At 43.8% G+C, this 17,899-nt stretch overlaps 1 protein-coding gene across 2 annotated transcripts in view; it reads right to left on the bottom strand.

The window, feature by feature from the left end:
- LOC142563613 (uncharacterized) overlaps positions 1-14,295 on the bottom strand; it is a 38,196-nt gene extending 23,901 nt beyond the window's left edge. The window contains exons 1-2 of one of the 2 annotated variants that reach the window (XM_075674189.1): positions 14,186-14,295; positions 2,490-2,617 (exon numbers count right to left, since the gene is read on the bottom strand). In XM_075674189.1, the coding sequence (XP_075530304.1) occupies positions 2,490-2,617; positions 14,186-14,267 (210 nt within the window). In that variant the 5' untranslated portion in view covers positions 14,268-14,295. Of the gene's footprint in view, positions 1-2,489; positions 2,618-14,182 lie in introns of both variants that reach the window. The other variant, XM_075674188.1, reaches the window with a different exon arrangement.
- Positions 14,296-17,899: the final 3,604 nt, after the last annotated feature.

Below are 17,899 nucleotides of genomic sequence, written 5' to 3' on the forward strand. Positions count from 1 at the left end.
GCCGAAAATCCGAGCGATTCCCGATGTCGACAACGCGGTTATCCTCCGCGACAATGCGAGGCCACATGGGGCAAACGGAACCGCAAAGCTCCGGTCATTTCACTGGCAAAGACTGGACCACCCATCATAAAGCCCAGACTCCACCCTTAGTATTTTCCAAGTTTCTGGTCCACTGAATAAGCTGCAGAATTGACAGCGATTCACGTGGAACGGTGAAGCCAAAACAGCGGTCTGATGGTGGTTCTATAGTCAGCCGGACGAATTCTACCACCGGGAAATGCCAAATTTATTGCGGCGATGGAACAAATGTCAAACCTGTGTGGGGACAATATATGTGAATAAATAGTGTAAGGTACGTAGACAAGTACGTACGTTTGTATTTGCATGTACCAAATTTTGGCTAATAAAGAATAGGGGCAAGTAATTTCTGATGAGCCCTGGTATATTCTAAATGTAAAAAAAATAGTTGTCCAAGTAGTTTTGTTTCAGAGACCCTAGTTCTATTTCTCCCGAAGTGAAGAATCCTGACCAGTGCAGTCGGTAATAAATGTGGTGCTCCGTCAAGGTTGTTCTGTATATACAATGGTCCCAGCCCTCATCATCTATTTCTATCTGTGCTGAATCTGGCTGAAATCTAACATTACTAACTTTAATGAACTGGACCGAAGTATACGGCATTTCAAAGAAAATTTAGGGGTCGCCTGCTCGAAATAGTAATAGTATACTTTTCGTGACCACTTAAGTTTTTCCGCAATGTAAATGCCCATGCTTATAAAAGAAACTTTAGCGCCTTTGCTATCTTACCCCAAAACAGCATTTTGGCATGGTTTCGCAGTGTTACACAAAAACACAATTGCCCACGGTAAACGTAGGGCCCCACCTTGCAAAAATAACATCAGAAATAAATCTGATGGAAAATACAAATTCATAAGAAATATAGCAATTGCAATTGAATTTAGGAAAAATAAATAGGGCTTTTTAACTCATATCAAAGCACAAGATATGTTTACGGCAAAAGCCACTTAATAGAATTAAGAGCACACGACAGACTTGGCATCATCAATCTCAGCAAGTGAGCGTGGAAGGTCGTCGCTTCGCATTTCCTTAAAGTAGTATGTGATGTGGCACAGCAAAATGAACGAAGTACATAAATGTGCCGTGATGAGAAACACAACGAACAATAAAGTCGCCGTTTCGTCCAAAAGTTGAAGCTTCCATTACACTAGCAATCTACTGCACAGATCTGTAAAGTAAGAATGGTAGTTCTGTCGGCCTTATAAACATTCCCTTGCTAACTCAATTAACAAGCATGGTGTCAGCGTGCACAAGCAAATGTGAAGACACAAAACTCGAAGATCGCAGACGCTCGCTTTCAAAACGATGGTGTGGGCAAGAGCAGCAGCAGCAGCGAGGTAATTCACGTTTGTGCATTCCATCGCTTCAACACAAGAGCGGCGAGAACACAGCGCGCACACAGGTACGAGCCGCCTGCAGGTACCTTTCAAGATGTGGCGCGACGGGCCGTAAAAATCGCCGCAGTTGTTCGCGAAATCGAAGCCGCACCCACTCCCTTCCGCGCTGCCTAACTGCTTTCTTCTATAAATGGCGTGCGAGATTGCGTCGTGATCGTCCGTTCCCGTTGCACCCGGTCACGAATTGGGCAGTTGCTGTCGGAGAACAACACCGCCACATTCCCTCCCTCCCTCCCGTCCCCCCACGGCTTTTCGCGCGATGAAACACTGCACGTTTGCACCCCGCTCTCTTCGTTTGCGCACACGAGATTGAGCCTTGACCGGCGGCTTTTCTCGCGTGCTTCCAATCCCACATACATCATACGACGCGCGGCGATGGTCCTATCGGCCTTGTACATTATACAGAACATCACGGCAGCCCCAACGCCCCTACGAAAGTGCACTTGGAGTGTCCATATAATTGCTTTCGCAATAAAGAGAACCAAAACAAGCTTTCGTCACGAAAGAATAAACGTGGATGATTAGGATGCATATCTATCAAAGCTTCGGCCAAACGTAAAAGTGGTGAATCTGAAAAACACTTAACCCTTGTAAACATCAGGGACAAAAAGAGATAAACATGGGAAAAGATTTAGCTGGCAACGTTATAAAGTGTGATCAAACTATTTTTCAAAATACTCAACTTCGAAAAAAAAAACTTATAGCTTAACTTTAAAACTTTTATAGCCGAACTTTCGAATTTTTTTACATATATTCAACATTATTATCAGTTGACTTAATAATGGTCACCACTTCGGTTTGAATTTTCCACGCCCGTTGTGATTGTATGCTGCTTTAATTTAGAGCAATAGTCAACAGAACCGCCGTTAACTAAAATGTATTGCTTAATTGAAAATCGCGTATTAAGGAAGTATTATCAACGAGCAGGACCCTTTTTGTCGCAAATGACTTCAAGTGCTTTTCTCAAGCTAACTTCATGCGTTTTCAATGCTGCATGTGCAAATACGTTTGCCTTACCTTAGAAAATATATCATCAAAGTGCGCCTTGACCAGAGTTTCATTTGTGTTGTTTCTAAACGAATCATCGTAATAAGCTTGAACTTTCACCGTGATATTTTGACCTATTGGCTCTTTTCCATTCACTCCTGAAAGACATGTAAAAAGGTAAACGTCAGCTTTGTTGAAAGCATCACTGAAACCATTCAACAGAGTGTACGAAACATGTACATACAGCGTTGAACACTGCCGACCTCAGTATAAGCGACCAGATTTTTCCAAATGACCCACGATAAACCTCTTGAAATGCGTACAGTGTGAAAAATCGCAGTGTGAAAAAAAAAATCTTCACGGAAACATCATACTGCAATTGGGGAAGATAGGTGCCTCAGAACACGCAAGTAATTCTCAGATAATTGTCCTCTCAGAAGGAAGGAGGACACCAATAATAAGCGTCTTAACAGCGGCATCGAAGTCGATCTCGGCTGTGGACTACTGAACAGTTATCTGCTTGAGATTCACCTTATAGTTGGTCACCGAAATATGCCTTAGTGGAATAGTCAACGAAGATGCTGGTGTACAAATTAAAAACCATGATAAACTGCAAATCCACTGGCAACCCCAGCGACGCCGCCATGCACGGAGACAAGCTGTTAGTCCAGCTCTGTCGAAGCGTGCCGCACAGCATAACTGTTGGACGAGAGACGCTGGGACGAATATTCTAATCCGTGCAGTTCCTCTCTTAGCGGCGCGAGAACTGCTCGAAGATGTGGTTCCGGTTTCCGCGAGCACCTTGAGCACCCATTAAAATCGCTTCTTCAAACCTTGCGATCGTTCTTCTCTGCCTCACCGTAGACTTTATCGTACGGTGCTCTGACTCAATCACTCACACAGGAGACACAAAATGGCCCCCAACCTGCGCTTGAAAGTGCGCCGCTTGTTGTACGTTCATGAATCAGGCAGCTAGCCTACGTTGCGTCGCTCGGGAATTCCCGCGCCTACTGTCTCGCTGCTTCGGCCCTACGTCTTCTTTTGCATCTACGAACAGATACGGATTACTATACTTCCTTTAGGAGGAGAAAACGCGATGCTTTATTCTATGCAACAAGGAGATGGTTCAAAAAGAGGTAGTGGAAGTTACGCGTACAGATCTTTAGAGGACAGGGTTGAAATGTCAAGGTTGACGCATTGTATTGTTTAGTTGTACAGGTGTCTGTTTTATTGAATACCTTCGTGCACAATTGATTGTGATAGCGTCAGCTCTAATTTCTGAGCTGCGCGTGCTTCCAACAAGTTTCAGCTTAACTTTGACGGTGACTGCTTCGTCAGTGAAGCAGTCACTGTCCTACGAGCACGAAACACTCCATGGAGGTTTTTAAACCGAGAAACAAATTACGGCCTAGACAATACACTCGGTGGTTTTAAATAAGTAGTGTAGGTTGCGGGGAAATGAGTTGACATACCATATAATAAGTTGACATACCATATAATGTGCAAAACCACAATGTCACCTTGATCATATAGAGAGCTTCGCAATTTGCACTGCCACCATAAACATACACTGACCTTCGCAAGGAATGCCTATGCCAATTACGTACTATACCGTTTAATTCCTTATCTCCAACAATAGCCGGACTTTGAAAAAGACAGTGTGTCATAAAGCGGTTTCTTAATTTTTGCTAAACATCCTGAATGTGTGCTGACAGTCGTGTGTAACGTAGTGTGGTCGCGGAACTATTTTGGTCGGTTTGTCATGACGGACCATCTGCTTGAGGTGATACCGCTGATCAACTCGTCTCTACTGACACTTTCAAGACGTCGTCTGTGCCAGAAAAGAAATATTGCGCGGCCGTTTTGAGGCTATATCTGAACAACTCCCATGGCTATGATGAGGCATCTAGATATGTTCTAAAATTCCATTCTTTCATTTTTACTCGCCTTTTAATGCGTTGCTTTATTTTTTGGGGGCACTACATTCGGGTACAACTGCAGAAGGGACTTGCCCTCGAAGGCTGACACAAACGCTTCGCCACCGATTGGCGCGCATTCTGGACTGACACCATGAACCTGAGAGCCGGTGACCCCGCTGACGGAAAACTTCATAAACCGAAGTGTAAATTGGGCCTGGTTGCGTCAGGCGGAGCTCGTTTTTTAATCGCCGAGGAAATCGGCTGCCACGATTCGGTCATTTAGGAGGGCCTTCTCCTGCCTATGTGAGTTGCACCCGTCTGTTGTGTCTTTCCTCTTGAGTGGGAAATTTCCGGTTTCATCCCTCTCCAGAAAACTAGCAGAACAAGCGATGCTAAAATTTTTGTTGCTTATGTTAAATAAAATCTACTTTTTTGCTTTAAATATTAAACAACCTGTGCCAGCACTGTTTGCTTGTGGCAAGTCTATTGAAACCATCAATGTGCCTTTTTGACCTTCCGTCGCTAGCCGTAGAGAAGTCAGTGCAGTGAATTTAAAAATCCTTAGAGCCTTCATTCTAGTGCCAGATTATCTATTTTGACAAGCCGCTATATCATATGATGTTATCCAGAATTTAGGTACCAATATAAAAGACGGACTTTCGTGATAATTGAGTTACCTTTGAATTCGTGTTAACTGCAGCGTTCCCTACGAATGAGAACGCTGCAGTTAATTAAATGTAAACGCCAACGTTTAGTTTTCGACTGGTCGTTTCTTATGATCTTTGTTATTACCTTTAGCAGGGTGTACAACATTACAGCTACTTCATGTAAGCATTCAACATCGAAAATTAGTCGCTGTTGAAAGCAAATATAAGTGTAAAGAGATGCAAAGACATGTGAATTGCATGAATCATTTGCATGAGAGAAATCTGCGTGGTTATTGTGGTAAAAGAACACGTTATTCGCTCATTATAAAACTAAATTTGAAAGTATATGTTGCTTTCTTCTTATTGTTCGCAGCCTCAAATGAGAGATTGGGTGAGAGATATAGGCGTCATAAAGTAGTAACGCTGGATACTTTTCCATGCAAATATGAGGATTATTTTACAGGAAATTGGGGATCATTTCGAGAGAAACAAAATGTTTGCATTGCAAAAAAATCCAATATTTATTGTAATTTCTATTTGCCTACGTCACGCTTGGGCTGTAATCAATAGTTTCGAATTTCAAAAGCAAAAATATTGACACAAAATTGAAGACGTGCGTAGGCACCTACTTTTTCTTCTATGTTATAATTGTTTTTGCCAGGAAACATTTTATTATGATCGTGAGCATGGTTCTGGGGGCTCACCGTTTCCTTACTGGCAGCGCACTAAAAATGCCGTGATCATGTGTTATTATTCAAAATATATAAGGCCATGTCTCATCTGAGAACTTTACAGTGACATTGATTTTTCCGTGCGGCAGCTACGTTTGTGAAACATATGTGTATGTATAACCTATGTAGAAGGCTTACGCATTTATCCTTTAGTTCTACAGGTGTCAGGTTTGCTGAACTCATTTGTACACATTCATTTCTGATGACTTCAGCAAGAATTTGTGCACTGCGAGTGTTTTCAACAAGTTTCAGCTAAACTTTGAGATGTACTATTCCATCCCTGTATATACAGCTTTTTAGAATGTCGTTACAATAAATATTAACACTCTTATTCCAAAACACTATAACGCCCACAGATAAGATTACTAAGAAAGGCTGTAGGACATTGTCGATTTTTTAAAATTTAAATGTATAGGCACTTAAAGGCGGATGTTCAATAACCCATGAACTTCACATTCGCAACATTGCCCTAGGTGTTGGAGTAGTAGACAACTTGCAGCCGTTGGTTCTAAGCGCAGCTAAACACTTCCCATTACTCGCGGAATGTTCTAAAGATTGGACAGCGGCAGTGGCATTTCTTCTGCTAAGTTTCTTCAGTAGATCCGCAGATGTAGCAACCCTAGTCTTCAATATATTTAAGGCAATGTCATTCACAATATTGGCAGATAACGCCCTATTCAATAAGCCGCCATTCTTTTCAAAGGGAACAGCATTTGGGGCCGTTTTCCAACGTTTTCTTGGTCGCTGGTTAAGAGTCAGCACAGTAGATGGGCTTTCACCGCGAATACAAAGGCATTCATGCAAAGCAAGCATGCTCTTGCGCAACCGGATGGTGGCGCGAGTGTGGCGCGGAACATTAGCTAGACCACGTAACTGGTTTTATGTGCTAGAAGACGTATGCATGGTGCCCCAGGTAACTCCAGCAAAAGCATAAGTATTAGTCGAAGCAAATTAGGAAACATGTCCAGATAAAAGTGTTTGCTTATTGTAGAGAGGAAGACATACATTTTTTTTTTATTCTGCAGCGTTACTTAGTTATTTAATAATAAGGAGCTAACTTCGCCAGTTTTAACTCACTTGCAGATCTTCCCTTGATATAGGCGGAGAAGCTTCATCTAAAAACTGGTTCCATAAGCTTCTAACTACCTACTAGTCTTTTCTGGGTGCTCAGCACAGCCCTATAAATATGAGTAACGTAAGTGAAATGTTCGCTCGTGGCAGCGATTGGAGGGCCCCCTAAGACATATGAACGAACAGCAAGTATGGCGTGGAATAGGCAGATGGGACCCTACGCTTATGCTAGCTAACACGTTGTTCTACATAAGGGGCACGGCAAAGGTGTGGTACGAAAATCACAGAGGAGCTAACCAGCTGAGACCAATGCAAAGATAAGTTAACAGATCTGTTTGGCAAACCAGCCCACCGTGATATCACAACAAAGCAGGAACTGGTCTAGAGTACCCAATCCCTCACGGATTCCTATGTCTTGTACATCCAGGATGTGCTGGCGCTTTGTCGTAAAGCCGATCACGACATAACTGAAGCTGAGAAGGTGGGTCACGTGCTCAAGAGAATATCTGACGACGCCTTTAATCGGCTCATGTGGAAACGCTGCTCAATGGTTGATGCCATCGTCAAAGAGTGCCGACAATTCGAGCAGGCCAAAATCCCACTCGTCCTTCAACTATTCGCCAGACTTTGCGATACTGCCGGAACGTCGACTAGTGATGATCAACCCGCACAGCAGCATGCGTCGCTATCAGAGGACGTGGTGCGAAAGGTTCGACGTGTACTGGACGCGATGGCGCCCGCAGCTTTCTGTTTGGGCAGCCCTGATGCTACCCCTTTTTCAGTTGTTCTCGTACAATCCATCATTCGCTAGGAACTTGAGCACATTGGTCTTCAGTCTGTCTGCGCTGTCGCCAACACTAGGGTCTACTATTTTCGCTTCACCCTGACACTCTTTCCACGTTATCGTAACCCAAAAGGAGGGCAGAACAGCGGATGACCAGCCGATATGTTTCATCTGTTACCGCATTGGTTATATCACCCGATACGGTCGCAACACGTGACACTCAACGCCTAGCATGCCGACCAACCTGATCTGTTTTGATGTAAATACCCCCACTCTTTCGCCCACCGCCAAGTCTAACAGAGCCGACAACCCTGGTAGGAACGCGTGGTACAGTCGCTCACCATCGCCGCGGCGTCACCAGTCTCGCTCACCACAAACACATCGCATTGCGCCCCCTGTGGTTTTTTGCGAGCCCCTTTCGAAAAACTAAGAAATGCAGCCCTTATAGGTGGTGGTGCATTGCCTGCTACTGCAGCAAATCATCTGTCTGTGCCCACAAAGGTGTAAGTATCATTGATATTTAAATAGAGGGAGTACCTGTCCAAACACTGGCTGACACTGGAACCCACGTACCTGGGATGAATGCTAGCCTACGTAGACGTTTAAAGAACGTCCTCACCCCAGCAGCTGTGCAAGTGGTTCGTGTGGCCGACCGTGGCGTGCTGGTTGTTCTTGGAATGTGTACTGCGCGTTACGTATAGCCGGCTGACCCACTTCTGTTCTCTTTGTTGTGATCGACAACTGCGCCCTACAACGTTATCCTTGGATTGCCCTTTTCAGTCAATCATTCTGCTTTCATCGATTGCGCAACCCGCGTTCTTCAGTTGGAACTGCGACAGCTCGCCGGTGCCCCCGTGCACCGCCCCAGCCCGCTTGTACTCGCTTCAAGATGTATGCCTGTCACCCGAGACAGTCACTTATGTCGCTTTGACCGCACAGCCACTTGGTTCCTGATGGTGAATATGTGGTGAATCGACGTGCTTTTGAACCGGAACGTCGCTCTTCCGCATACGCAGGTCACGGTTAATAATAACGGCGTCTTTCTTCCGGTTCTGAATTTCAGCCTGTGCCCTCAACTGTTTCACGCCGGCATGTTCTTCATCAGCGTTTATAGTACTTCCGAATTTGACGTTGAGAGTCCGAATGCCTAGAGTGGATTCCTAGCGCCAATTGCAGCCTACAGCTCGGGTTCATTAACAGATGATTTCACAAAGATGATTGCACTTCAGCTCACATCTACACAGGCCACGGACATACGTCTTCTGCTGGAATCGTAGAGGAACATTTTTTTTATTTTAGTGACAGGCCTTTCGGCCAACCATCTGTGGTTCACCACTGTAAGAACACTGGAGACACAACTCCTATTCGTCGGCGTCCCTATCGTTTATCGCATGCCGAACGTAGAGTTATCAAATCAGATGTGGACAAAACGCTCCGCAAAGGGGTTATCGAACCAGCAGCCAGCCCTTCGGCTTCACTTCTTGTCCTTGTGAAAAACAAAAAAGATTGTGCCTGGCGTTTTTGTGTCGGTTATCGCCACTTATACAAGACCACGCGAAAAGACTTCTACCCACTACCACACATCGATAACGCCTTGGACTGCTTGCACGGAGCTAAATAATTCTCGTCCATTGATCGTCAATTCGGATCCAGGCACAATTCTTTTGATGAAATGAAGCGCGAGAAGACGGCCTTCATCACACATGATTTTATTTATTTATTCTTTGTTTTCACATACTGCGGCCCCTAGTGGGGCTATAGCACGAGTGGATAATACAATGTAATGCAAAACAGGAATGCAATAGGCAACAAAGAAAGATAGTCAAAACCAATCTTGAGGGTGCTGAGACAAGAATTCGTTTAAGGGGAGAGAACTGTTGGCTCCTGGTAGCGAATTCCAAGCTTTAGTTGTTTGAGGGGAAAAGCTATACTTCAAGGTATTAGTGCGTGCAAAAAAGGGGTAATGTTAAGTGCGTGATGTCTCCTACTAGAAGAGATTTTTGCAAAGGCGATATATTTATTACTGGAGAGGACACAAGACCAATAATAATGCCGGCAAATTTTTTTAAAGAATTAACGTGTCGCTGTTCGGCGAGAAAGGTTAGGTTGAGTGAGGACAATAGTGAGAACTGGTGGTCATAACGTCGGTAGATAAATATAATAGCTTTCCTTTGGACGGCCCTAACTCTGTCTATTTCGTACTCCTTCTAGTGATTCCAACTGATACTAGCATACTCAAGTATAGGGCGAGCGATAGTTTTATGTAAAAGTAATTTAGTGTCACGCGGAGAATTAGACAGCGTACTACGTAAATAACCTTGGTTTTATTGAGCTTTAGTTGTTATGCAATCAATGTGCTTTGACCAGGACTGGTTAGTGGTGAAAGTGAGGCCGAGATATTTATATTCAAAAATGCGTTGAATTAAATTATCAATAAATTCGCAGCTGAAAAAGATCGGACTAGACTTAATAGAGAAGGACATCACAACAGTCTCAAGGAAGGTAATATTCATTTGCATTGTTTGACACAGTTTGGAAAATCTGACGAATGATTCAGTAAGGCGAACATGATCAAGGGGAGAGAAAATTATGTAATACAATACGGATTTTAGATGATATCTCGCTTGGTAAATACTTAATATATAGTAAAAGACAAGAGGACCGAGGACCGATCCTTGAGGAACGCCTGATGACACATCCACCACCGAGGAATTGATCGAGTTAAAGCTTTGGAATCGAGAGCGGTGAGCCAAAAAAACTCGCTATCCAGTTCCTTAATTGAGTGTTGTTAAGAATTGCATTTAGTGTGGACAGTGTTGAGTGAAGTACCGTATCGAAAGCTTTGGAAAAATCTATGAATGTAGTGTCAATTTGCAGCGCATGTGGCAAGAGGCAGCCACATGCGCTGCAAGAGGCAAGAGGCAGCGCACGTGGCAGCGCATGTGGCAAGAAACGTGTTCTGCACTAAAGGATCAAGGGCCATTGATTGGACTTAGAAGTATGGACGGCGCTAAAGTTCCTATTTTTACACCTTTGTGGACGTTTAAGGGCTGTTCCATTGTCTCATGGCTAACGCCCTCACCTTTACAGGGCAAGATCGAATCGTTGGGAACCAATTATGGCGTAATCTTGACGCCTTTCTTTAGCCAGTAAAAATGAGGATAGCTGTGACAGAAGATGGGAAAATTACAATAAAAGAAGTTTGAGAGCTATTGATGTCAAATAATCTTTCCCGATATTTCCTTGCGCCTTGGTTGTCAGAAGTTTTTAGTTTTTAACCACGCCTTTTCCCACTACACATTTAGTTAGGGCTTGTTATCATGCTCCGTAAAATGTTTTCACGCCCTAACGGTAGAATTCTGACCCATGCGACAAGCACACAGCCTAAGGGTGTAAAATGTTTTTATAGTCTAGGTTCTCACGAAGCTCACAGTCACCATTTTGTTCTCGCCTGCCAGCCTGCCAGAAGAATGTTTTGCACTTTCGCATACGAACATCGCGTGGTCTGTCATTGCTGAGAAATACTCGTTAAGTAACTGGAATTAGTACAGGCAGTGTAGAGATGTCTGTGTGTGTTACTAAGCACAGTTAACAATTTCCCGGCTTTATTTCTGTGGTTGCGAGAGACCAAACTGCGACCCCACCCGCCATCTATTCATTTTTATTCTTCTAGCCTATCTTTGCGCCAGCTCACGCTCTTGTCCAGTGTCGCACCAGAAGAAGAAGAAAGAAGCGTCACACTCTCGTTTAGTGATAGTATCGACGAAAGAAAGAATGAAGCTTGGTTGTACCTACGGTAATGGAGTACCCATAAAGTACCATTACGAGCTCTTCAATAAGGAGGCTTTCAGAATTGATGTAAAGCGGCCTAACCACAATGAAGGCTTCCTTACTAAGGTAAACAACGTTTCAAAATGTGGGGCTAAATGTTAGCTGTAGAGGTTTGATTTGGAGCGAATGATTTGGAGCGATTTGGAGCTTTAGCGCTGCTTTGAACTTGTCGCAAAACGATATCACGATGTCAAGTATACCAGGGCCGATGCAGGCGCCGCACCTCAATAGTGCGCGAGATCAGACCGAAAAAAACTCTTATTTTTTTCAGTATACGAACACCGAAATGCACAAATGTATGTATCTTGACGTTTACTGTCCGTCTTTCTCAGATCAGTGTATGAACCACGATTATGAGCGCACAGCTGCTCAGCTGAAACGGTATTGTATGTGCGTGCAACGCGGTCTTGGCCGCCGGAGAAGCTAGAACGCTGACCACAGTTCGAGAGAGACAATTCAGCGGAGCTTGACGTCTTCGTCGATATTTAATCGAAACGTGCGGCGTATGTCTGGTGGTCGTCTAATCTTCGTCACGCACATGCTGCACATTTGCTGTCCAGAGCAAAACAGCTCGAGAATGCCGACGCCAACAACGACGGTGCAAATACGCCTGGAGCGCCCACATATTTTCTATATTAAATCACTATAAAAAAACTGCCTCTGTAAGGTAGCGAAATATTTTTTAACCTCGCGTGATGCTTCTATACGGCTTACTCAATTGCAGAAACGTGGGTCTAACTCATCAGTTTTTTCTTCAGCTTCAGCCACACAGTCGCGTCTCACCGCTCGCACGCGATTCGAGGGCAAGAAGTAGCTGCCTCCGCTCCTACTCTAGCCGTCTCAAGCACAGACTGGCATTTCTACCATGGCATCTCACACGTTTGCTACCTGTGTGATATCGCAATAAGATCGCACCTCCCGTGGAGCTTTCATCGGCTGGAGAAACTGTCACAGGTAGAATTGGAAAATTGCTGTGGATGAGGGTTTACGCATAATGAACGAAAGCACGCAAGTATTCAAGGGTGTGTATGTGCCCATAATAAAGCAATCACTTAATAATGACACATTGTCTTTGGTTGGTATTCAGAACATTCCTCTGTATTCATTTAGCTTGGGAAAAATATGTTGCCCGAAGGGTTGAGCTATGCAAGCTTGCACAACAACAATCAGTGTTACACTTTTACACTTCTGCATATAATTATGAGACCTGCTTGTCGCAGGTAGCGAGCTCGTTCAGTTGCACGCTTGTTTAAAACAAAACTGAAATATACTAGTCCATTTTTTTCAGAATGAAAAAAATTATAAAAAACGTATAACAAGTGCAACCGAAGTTGATAGCCCTATAAGAAAGCGCATTTTCACCTGGAAAGTTTTATTAAGACAGAGGTTTAGCGATATTACTAGAAAGCTCACACCTACACCTTTTAAAATGCCGAAGGAATAGAGCATATGCAAAATACTGTATGTTGGCTTCGCAGCATCATTAAGTTGCCCTGCACAACATGGCTGACCACTAGCTCATGGCACCATTTATTCGAGGGTAGGCTTGCAAATGGTCAGGATGTAGTACGAAAGAGATGGCGCCAAGGTTGGTGGCACTCGGGCGCGCAGTTCTTCTTTACTTCTACTTCCAGGGCTGCGTCTGCCTTCTCGTGAGAGTAACACAATATTTCTAGGAAAGTGCATGCGCGAAGTCCGCATATTCGCTGTTGCCTATGTAAAAACAATAAAAGAGCCAAAGAAAAGGCATCACCTGATGCCTGACAGTAAGATAGAGCTGCCTGTATTTCGTTACAAGAAAGTTGAATTTGAAGATATACATTTTAACTGTCAAGACCAATGCATGACTGCAGGTGGATCAAGATTCGAAGGCCAAGTTTAATAGGTTGTAAACTGTGTGGCGTTATCGGAACATTACCAGAAGTCCAGCTTCCTCAATTTGGTAACAAGTAGATATAGAACACCGTACTGCTCACTGAGCGGCGGAACTCAACATTGCTTCACACTAGAGCGCTTGTGACTCTAAAGTATCGTGTGTACCACAGTCACATACACTTTTCGAGAGAACCGTGACATATATTAGGAGTGGCGAAAAGTAGCCTCGTCATCCACACATTGTTCACACTTGTCCTAGGTACCAAGTTTGGCCACACAGCTTCATAGTATGCCTCCTAAAGAGCAAAGACTGTGCATGGAGAAAAGCAAATTTAGACGCGTCCTGTTTTTAGCTTGCAGATGCCACATTCGTGTTTTCCATTTATTTTGAAAACAAAGGCACAATTGTCTTCGTGCCTGTCATAGTGCTTCACAAGTGAAGAAAAAAATAAACCTCGTAGGATAACTTTTTTTCTATAAGGCGTTACTTGCATCGTGTAATAGGTTGCAACTGTAGAAAAAGATACATTTATAATGTAATATTTTGCGTATATTGAGTTGTAACGCATTTCGCTCTTGTGGAATGCAAAAAAATATTTGTTACAATATTTTTCAACACAGCACACTGCTACTAAATTTCGTGATCATGAAGCTTATATGTTAAGCGTCGAGCTAACAATGCTAAAGAGTACGCGTGTCACGAATTGCATACACGTATTTCTGTGACACCAGAAAAACATTCAAAAGACAGTTTTCACACCTTATTATTGCAACAAGAACCTTAAAATTAATGGCGTTGGCGTTTTTGTGTTCAAGTTGAATGCATTTTATATTGTATTAACCGAAAAGACAAAGATATACTCACTACCTTCAGCAAACGTAGGCGTGACTATGCTCTGAAAAAGTACAAGGAAGCTTAGATGCATAATGGTCTTCATAAACAGCTCCATCGTGCAAACTCCGTAAAGCCGGATAATGTCCTAGACATTTCTCACAGACGTTATTTATATATACTCCAGCACGCCGCCTACCGAAAGTGTTTAAAATGTCAGCCATTACTATTTAGTAAAGTTCAAGTACACTTTCGGGTTGAAGATATCAGGAGTAATGAAAAGGCAACAAAAGCAAATGCGCACACAGCGGCATGCAAGAACAAACAAGCATAAAAAAGAGATTTGTGACCGGCAGACTGACTTCCGAGCATGGTAACTGTTCGCTTCTCAATTTTTTTTTTGTAGAAGGGAAGGTTTCAAATACGCGCTGCCTGGAATGTTTCCTCTGGCAAAATATATTCTACATGGGAAATTGTTTTCGCTATGATACATAAAATGATAGCACTTTTATTGACTTGGATTGAGTATAGCCGCTAAATGTGTTTAATTGGTTTCTACTTTTTTTTCATTGCGGTGGTACATGAGTGGTAGCTCGAGGAGGACTCATGCCATCAGCTTCATCGCCGCCATTCTATTGCGTTCGAGCGCCACCAGTGGGCCGAGGTACAGAGGATCCCCAGTGACGTCTAATACATTCCGCTGTAGTAAACATCAAGCTAAATCGGCGCACCATCAGCGCTACACAAAACTGACTCGGTGGCTGAGCCAAGGCAGTGTGCTAACCTCAGCTGCTGGCATGAGCATTGCGCGTATGCGCACTTCCACGCCAGCGTGCCTACTTGAGATGCTTTGTGTATGCGCTGGCCTGAGCGGAACGGGCAGTGAGGCTAACATTATGTCAAATTTTACTGGGTGCCGACTAAAGCCGATTCTTTCCCTTCGGTTTCATCCAAGGAGGTTATAGGAACGTTTATTAAGACCGTCATTGGCCTTATCGCCAGCACCATTGACAGGTGCCGCCTGCAACACCATTGTTGACGCTCCTCGATGTGCCAGTTTTGATAGAAACCTGCCAGCGGCCAGGTCGTTGTTACTTTTGCCCTACAAGAGTTCTCCATATGGAAGTTATTGCAGTAGTTACCACTCATAGTTAATGCGTTAAAGGATGCTATCGCTGTCACTGCTTCAACCTCAGACAAAACTGCACCATTTTTCCTGCAGTTGCCGTTGATGAGCATAACGGCGCTCTGCGATATCAAGTTTCCGCTGAAGTACGTTCCTACATGTGAAGCAGTTAACTGACATGAGGACACAAGCAGCTAATAGTTGAAAGTTTGAAAGTTTGATAACTTGTGTTTATTAGTTCGTTCGACGTGAAAGCAAGGCTGCACATGTACTATTTAAAAATTATCCAAACAGGTATACTCAGATCTGAGTACCAATCATCGCTTTGAAACTTAATATTTAAAGAAGGGCCCCACTGCCATACTTTAGAAATTGAAAGGCAGATGTTTCAATGTGAGATTTTCTTAGCACATGGGAAAACACTGAGCAAGAACGGCATTAAAACGGCCTGAAAGTAGGTGTTGTAGAAATTTCCGTTAATAATGCAACACGTAGGGGATGCCAGGGAGGCTCCTCCTCTGCTTTAGAAACACACATCCGTATATAAATAGATGCTGTTACATTATCTCCGAGGTCCTAGGTTAGTTTCGCAGAACGATAAAATTCGTTATCCTTGTGCAGCGATCTGTCTCTGTCTACGTCCTAATTTGTTGAGTGTTACAGTGCATTGTCACAATGTCCTCATGCCACCCAATTTTTCCAGAAATGTAGGATTGTGGCGGATGTCCTGGTTCAATTTTTGCAGTGCTGTGGACGAGCCAACTGCCCTGGGTGCATGCATTGTGATCATTTAGGCCGAGTTGTTTTGTCTCAGCGTTGGCGATAAGTTTTCATTTATTGCAACAGAGCTAACGTTGAGAGGAATTTTTCATCATGCTCAGACGAGTTTCATTCAAAATTACACTTGTGCCTGAAATCTGTCGCAAGTACACGGGCGGAATTCACTAAGTGGTGCCGTTTGAACGGATCGTCTTATCCGAACAACTAGGATAATGGTGCAACCGAGGTGACAGCGCGCTAAACTCATGGCGTCGTATGAGCGCGATAGGGTAAGCAAAGCTCGGTTTAGGGACAAGTAAAGAAAAAAGAGCGGTTAACGCCTAGCATGAATGTACATCATTGACTTGTACTAAAAGTTGTATTGCCATGGCAAATTACTCCACACAGGTTTTTCGACAGCGTTCTTTATTTCGTTCCCTAACACAGTGTCGACAAGCGCAACTGCGTTCATCCATTCCCAGACCCAGTGTCGAAAAACTTGCAGGGGAAGTGCCACAAATGTTTTTAATATTTCTTCGAGAGAGCACAAATGCACTTAAGGTGACATATTTGGCGCAGAAGAAGGAGCTCAGGCACAACAAGTCCTGGCCAGGTTTCCCAGACTATTCCTGCTTCTAGCTACATCACCCCCGTTAGTATATTGCAAAGCGGGTAAATGTATTCATTTTGATGCTACTTAGGGAAAGCATAAGAAAAAAACTGCATAATAACAGTTCATAGGGCCTCGAGGCAAGGCTAACCGCACCCGAACGTCAATTGGGGTAGTATGTGGTTGCGCTATGCAGCTGCAGATGCTGTTCTAATGCCACATCAAGGATAAATTTCTGCTCCTCAGCAACGATGTCTTCGAGCGCCAACCATCACGTACGGTCCCTGTCTAGGGCACGGAAATCTATGAAATCAGCCCAGGAAGAGAATGCAGAAGAAGACGTGGTTACCTATACTCCAAAAATTATAACAGAAAATTTCACTATGTGTCATTTGCACGCGCAAGTTTGACTGTCTATCCCACTTCAATGTCATATCAGCATTGATTACTTCTTCATGGCTTTTTCTCAGCTGCTAAACACTATGATGCCTCGAACCAGATCAAGTGTTCTTGTAGGTTCTCGCGGCTGCGTTCCGACAAAGGCAAAATGCAAAAAGGCACTTACACTTCAAATTTTCGAGACCGCTAATAAATGCTAGATTAGTGCCGTTAGGGCCCGCAGTCGGAAACCACGCTATCTGTCATGCCACAAGTGGCTCCTCACATATTTCAAGCTTACCAGTCAACACCACCACAATGACGAGCGCCACTGTTTCCATAAATGTAGCAGACTCAAAACAACATATGCTGAAGTGCACATCATATTACTACGCAGTTCCGTACATCAAACTGACAACGGCTGAATATTATAACTGCCTTCGCATCAAATCTGTAAAGTCGTCAATCTTGCTACACTGACGGACATTGTTTGTAGTTGTCACTGCTCGCATAATAGGGGCCCAAAGTGGGTATTGTGGTTACTAAGCAACAGCAGTCGCCATTCTGTAAACATGTGAATGCGGCCTCGCAGAACTAAGCGAACTTCTGCTCAATACCACAGTGCGTCAAAATTGCGGGCAAATTTTGCATCTTGTAAAACATCATCAGCCTCCTTTTATGTCCACTGAAGTGCCAAGGCCTCTCCCAGCGATCTCAAAGCGCCCCTCACCTCTGCTAGCAGATTCCACGTTGTGTTTCCCAATTTCGGATTTTTACCACCATGCCTAATTTTGTGCCGTACATGGCAGCGCTTCCATCCCTTAAAATTGACTCTATAACTCCAATGTCATCATCATCATCATCATCATCATCATCA

This window comes from Dermacentor variabilis, chromosome 11 (genome assembly GCF_050947875.1).
Source record: "Dermacentor variabilis isolate Ectoservices chromosome 11, ASM5094787v1, whole genome shotgun sequence".
NCBI classification, from domain to species: Eukaryota; Metazoa; Arthropoda; class Arachnida; order Ixodida; family Ixodidae; genus Dermacentor; species Dermacentor variabilis.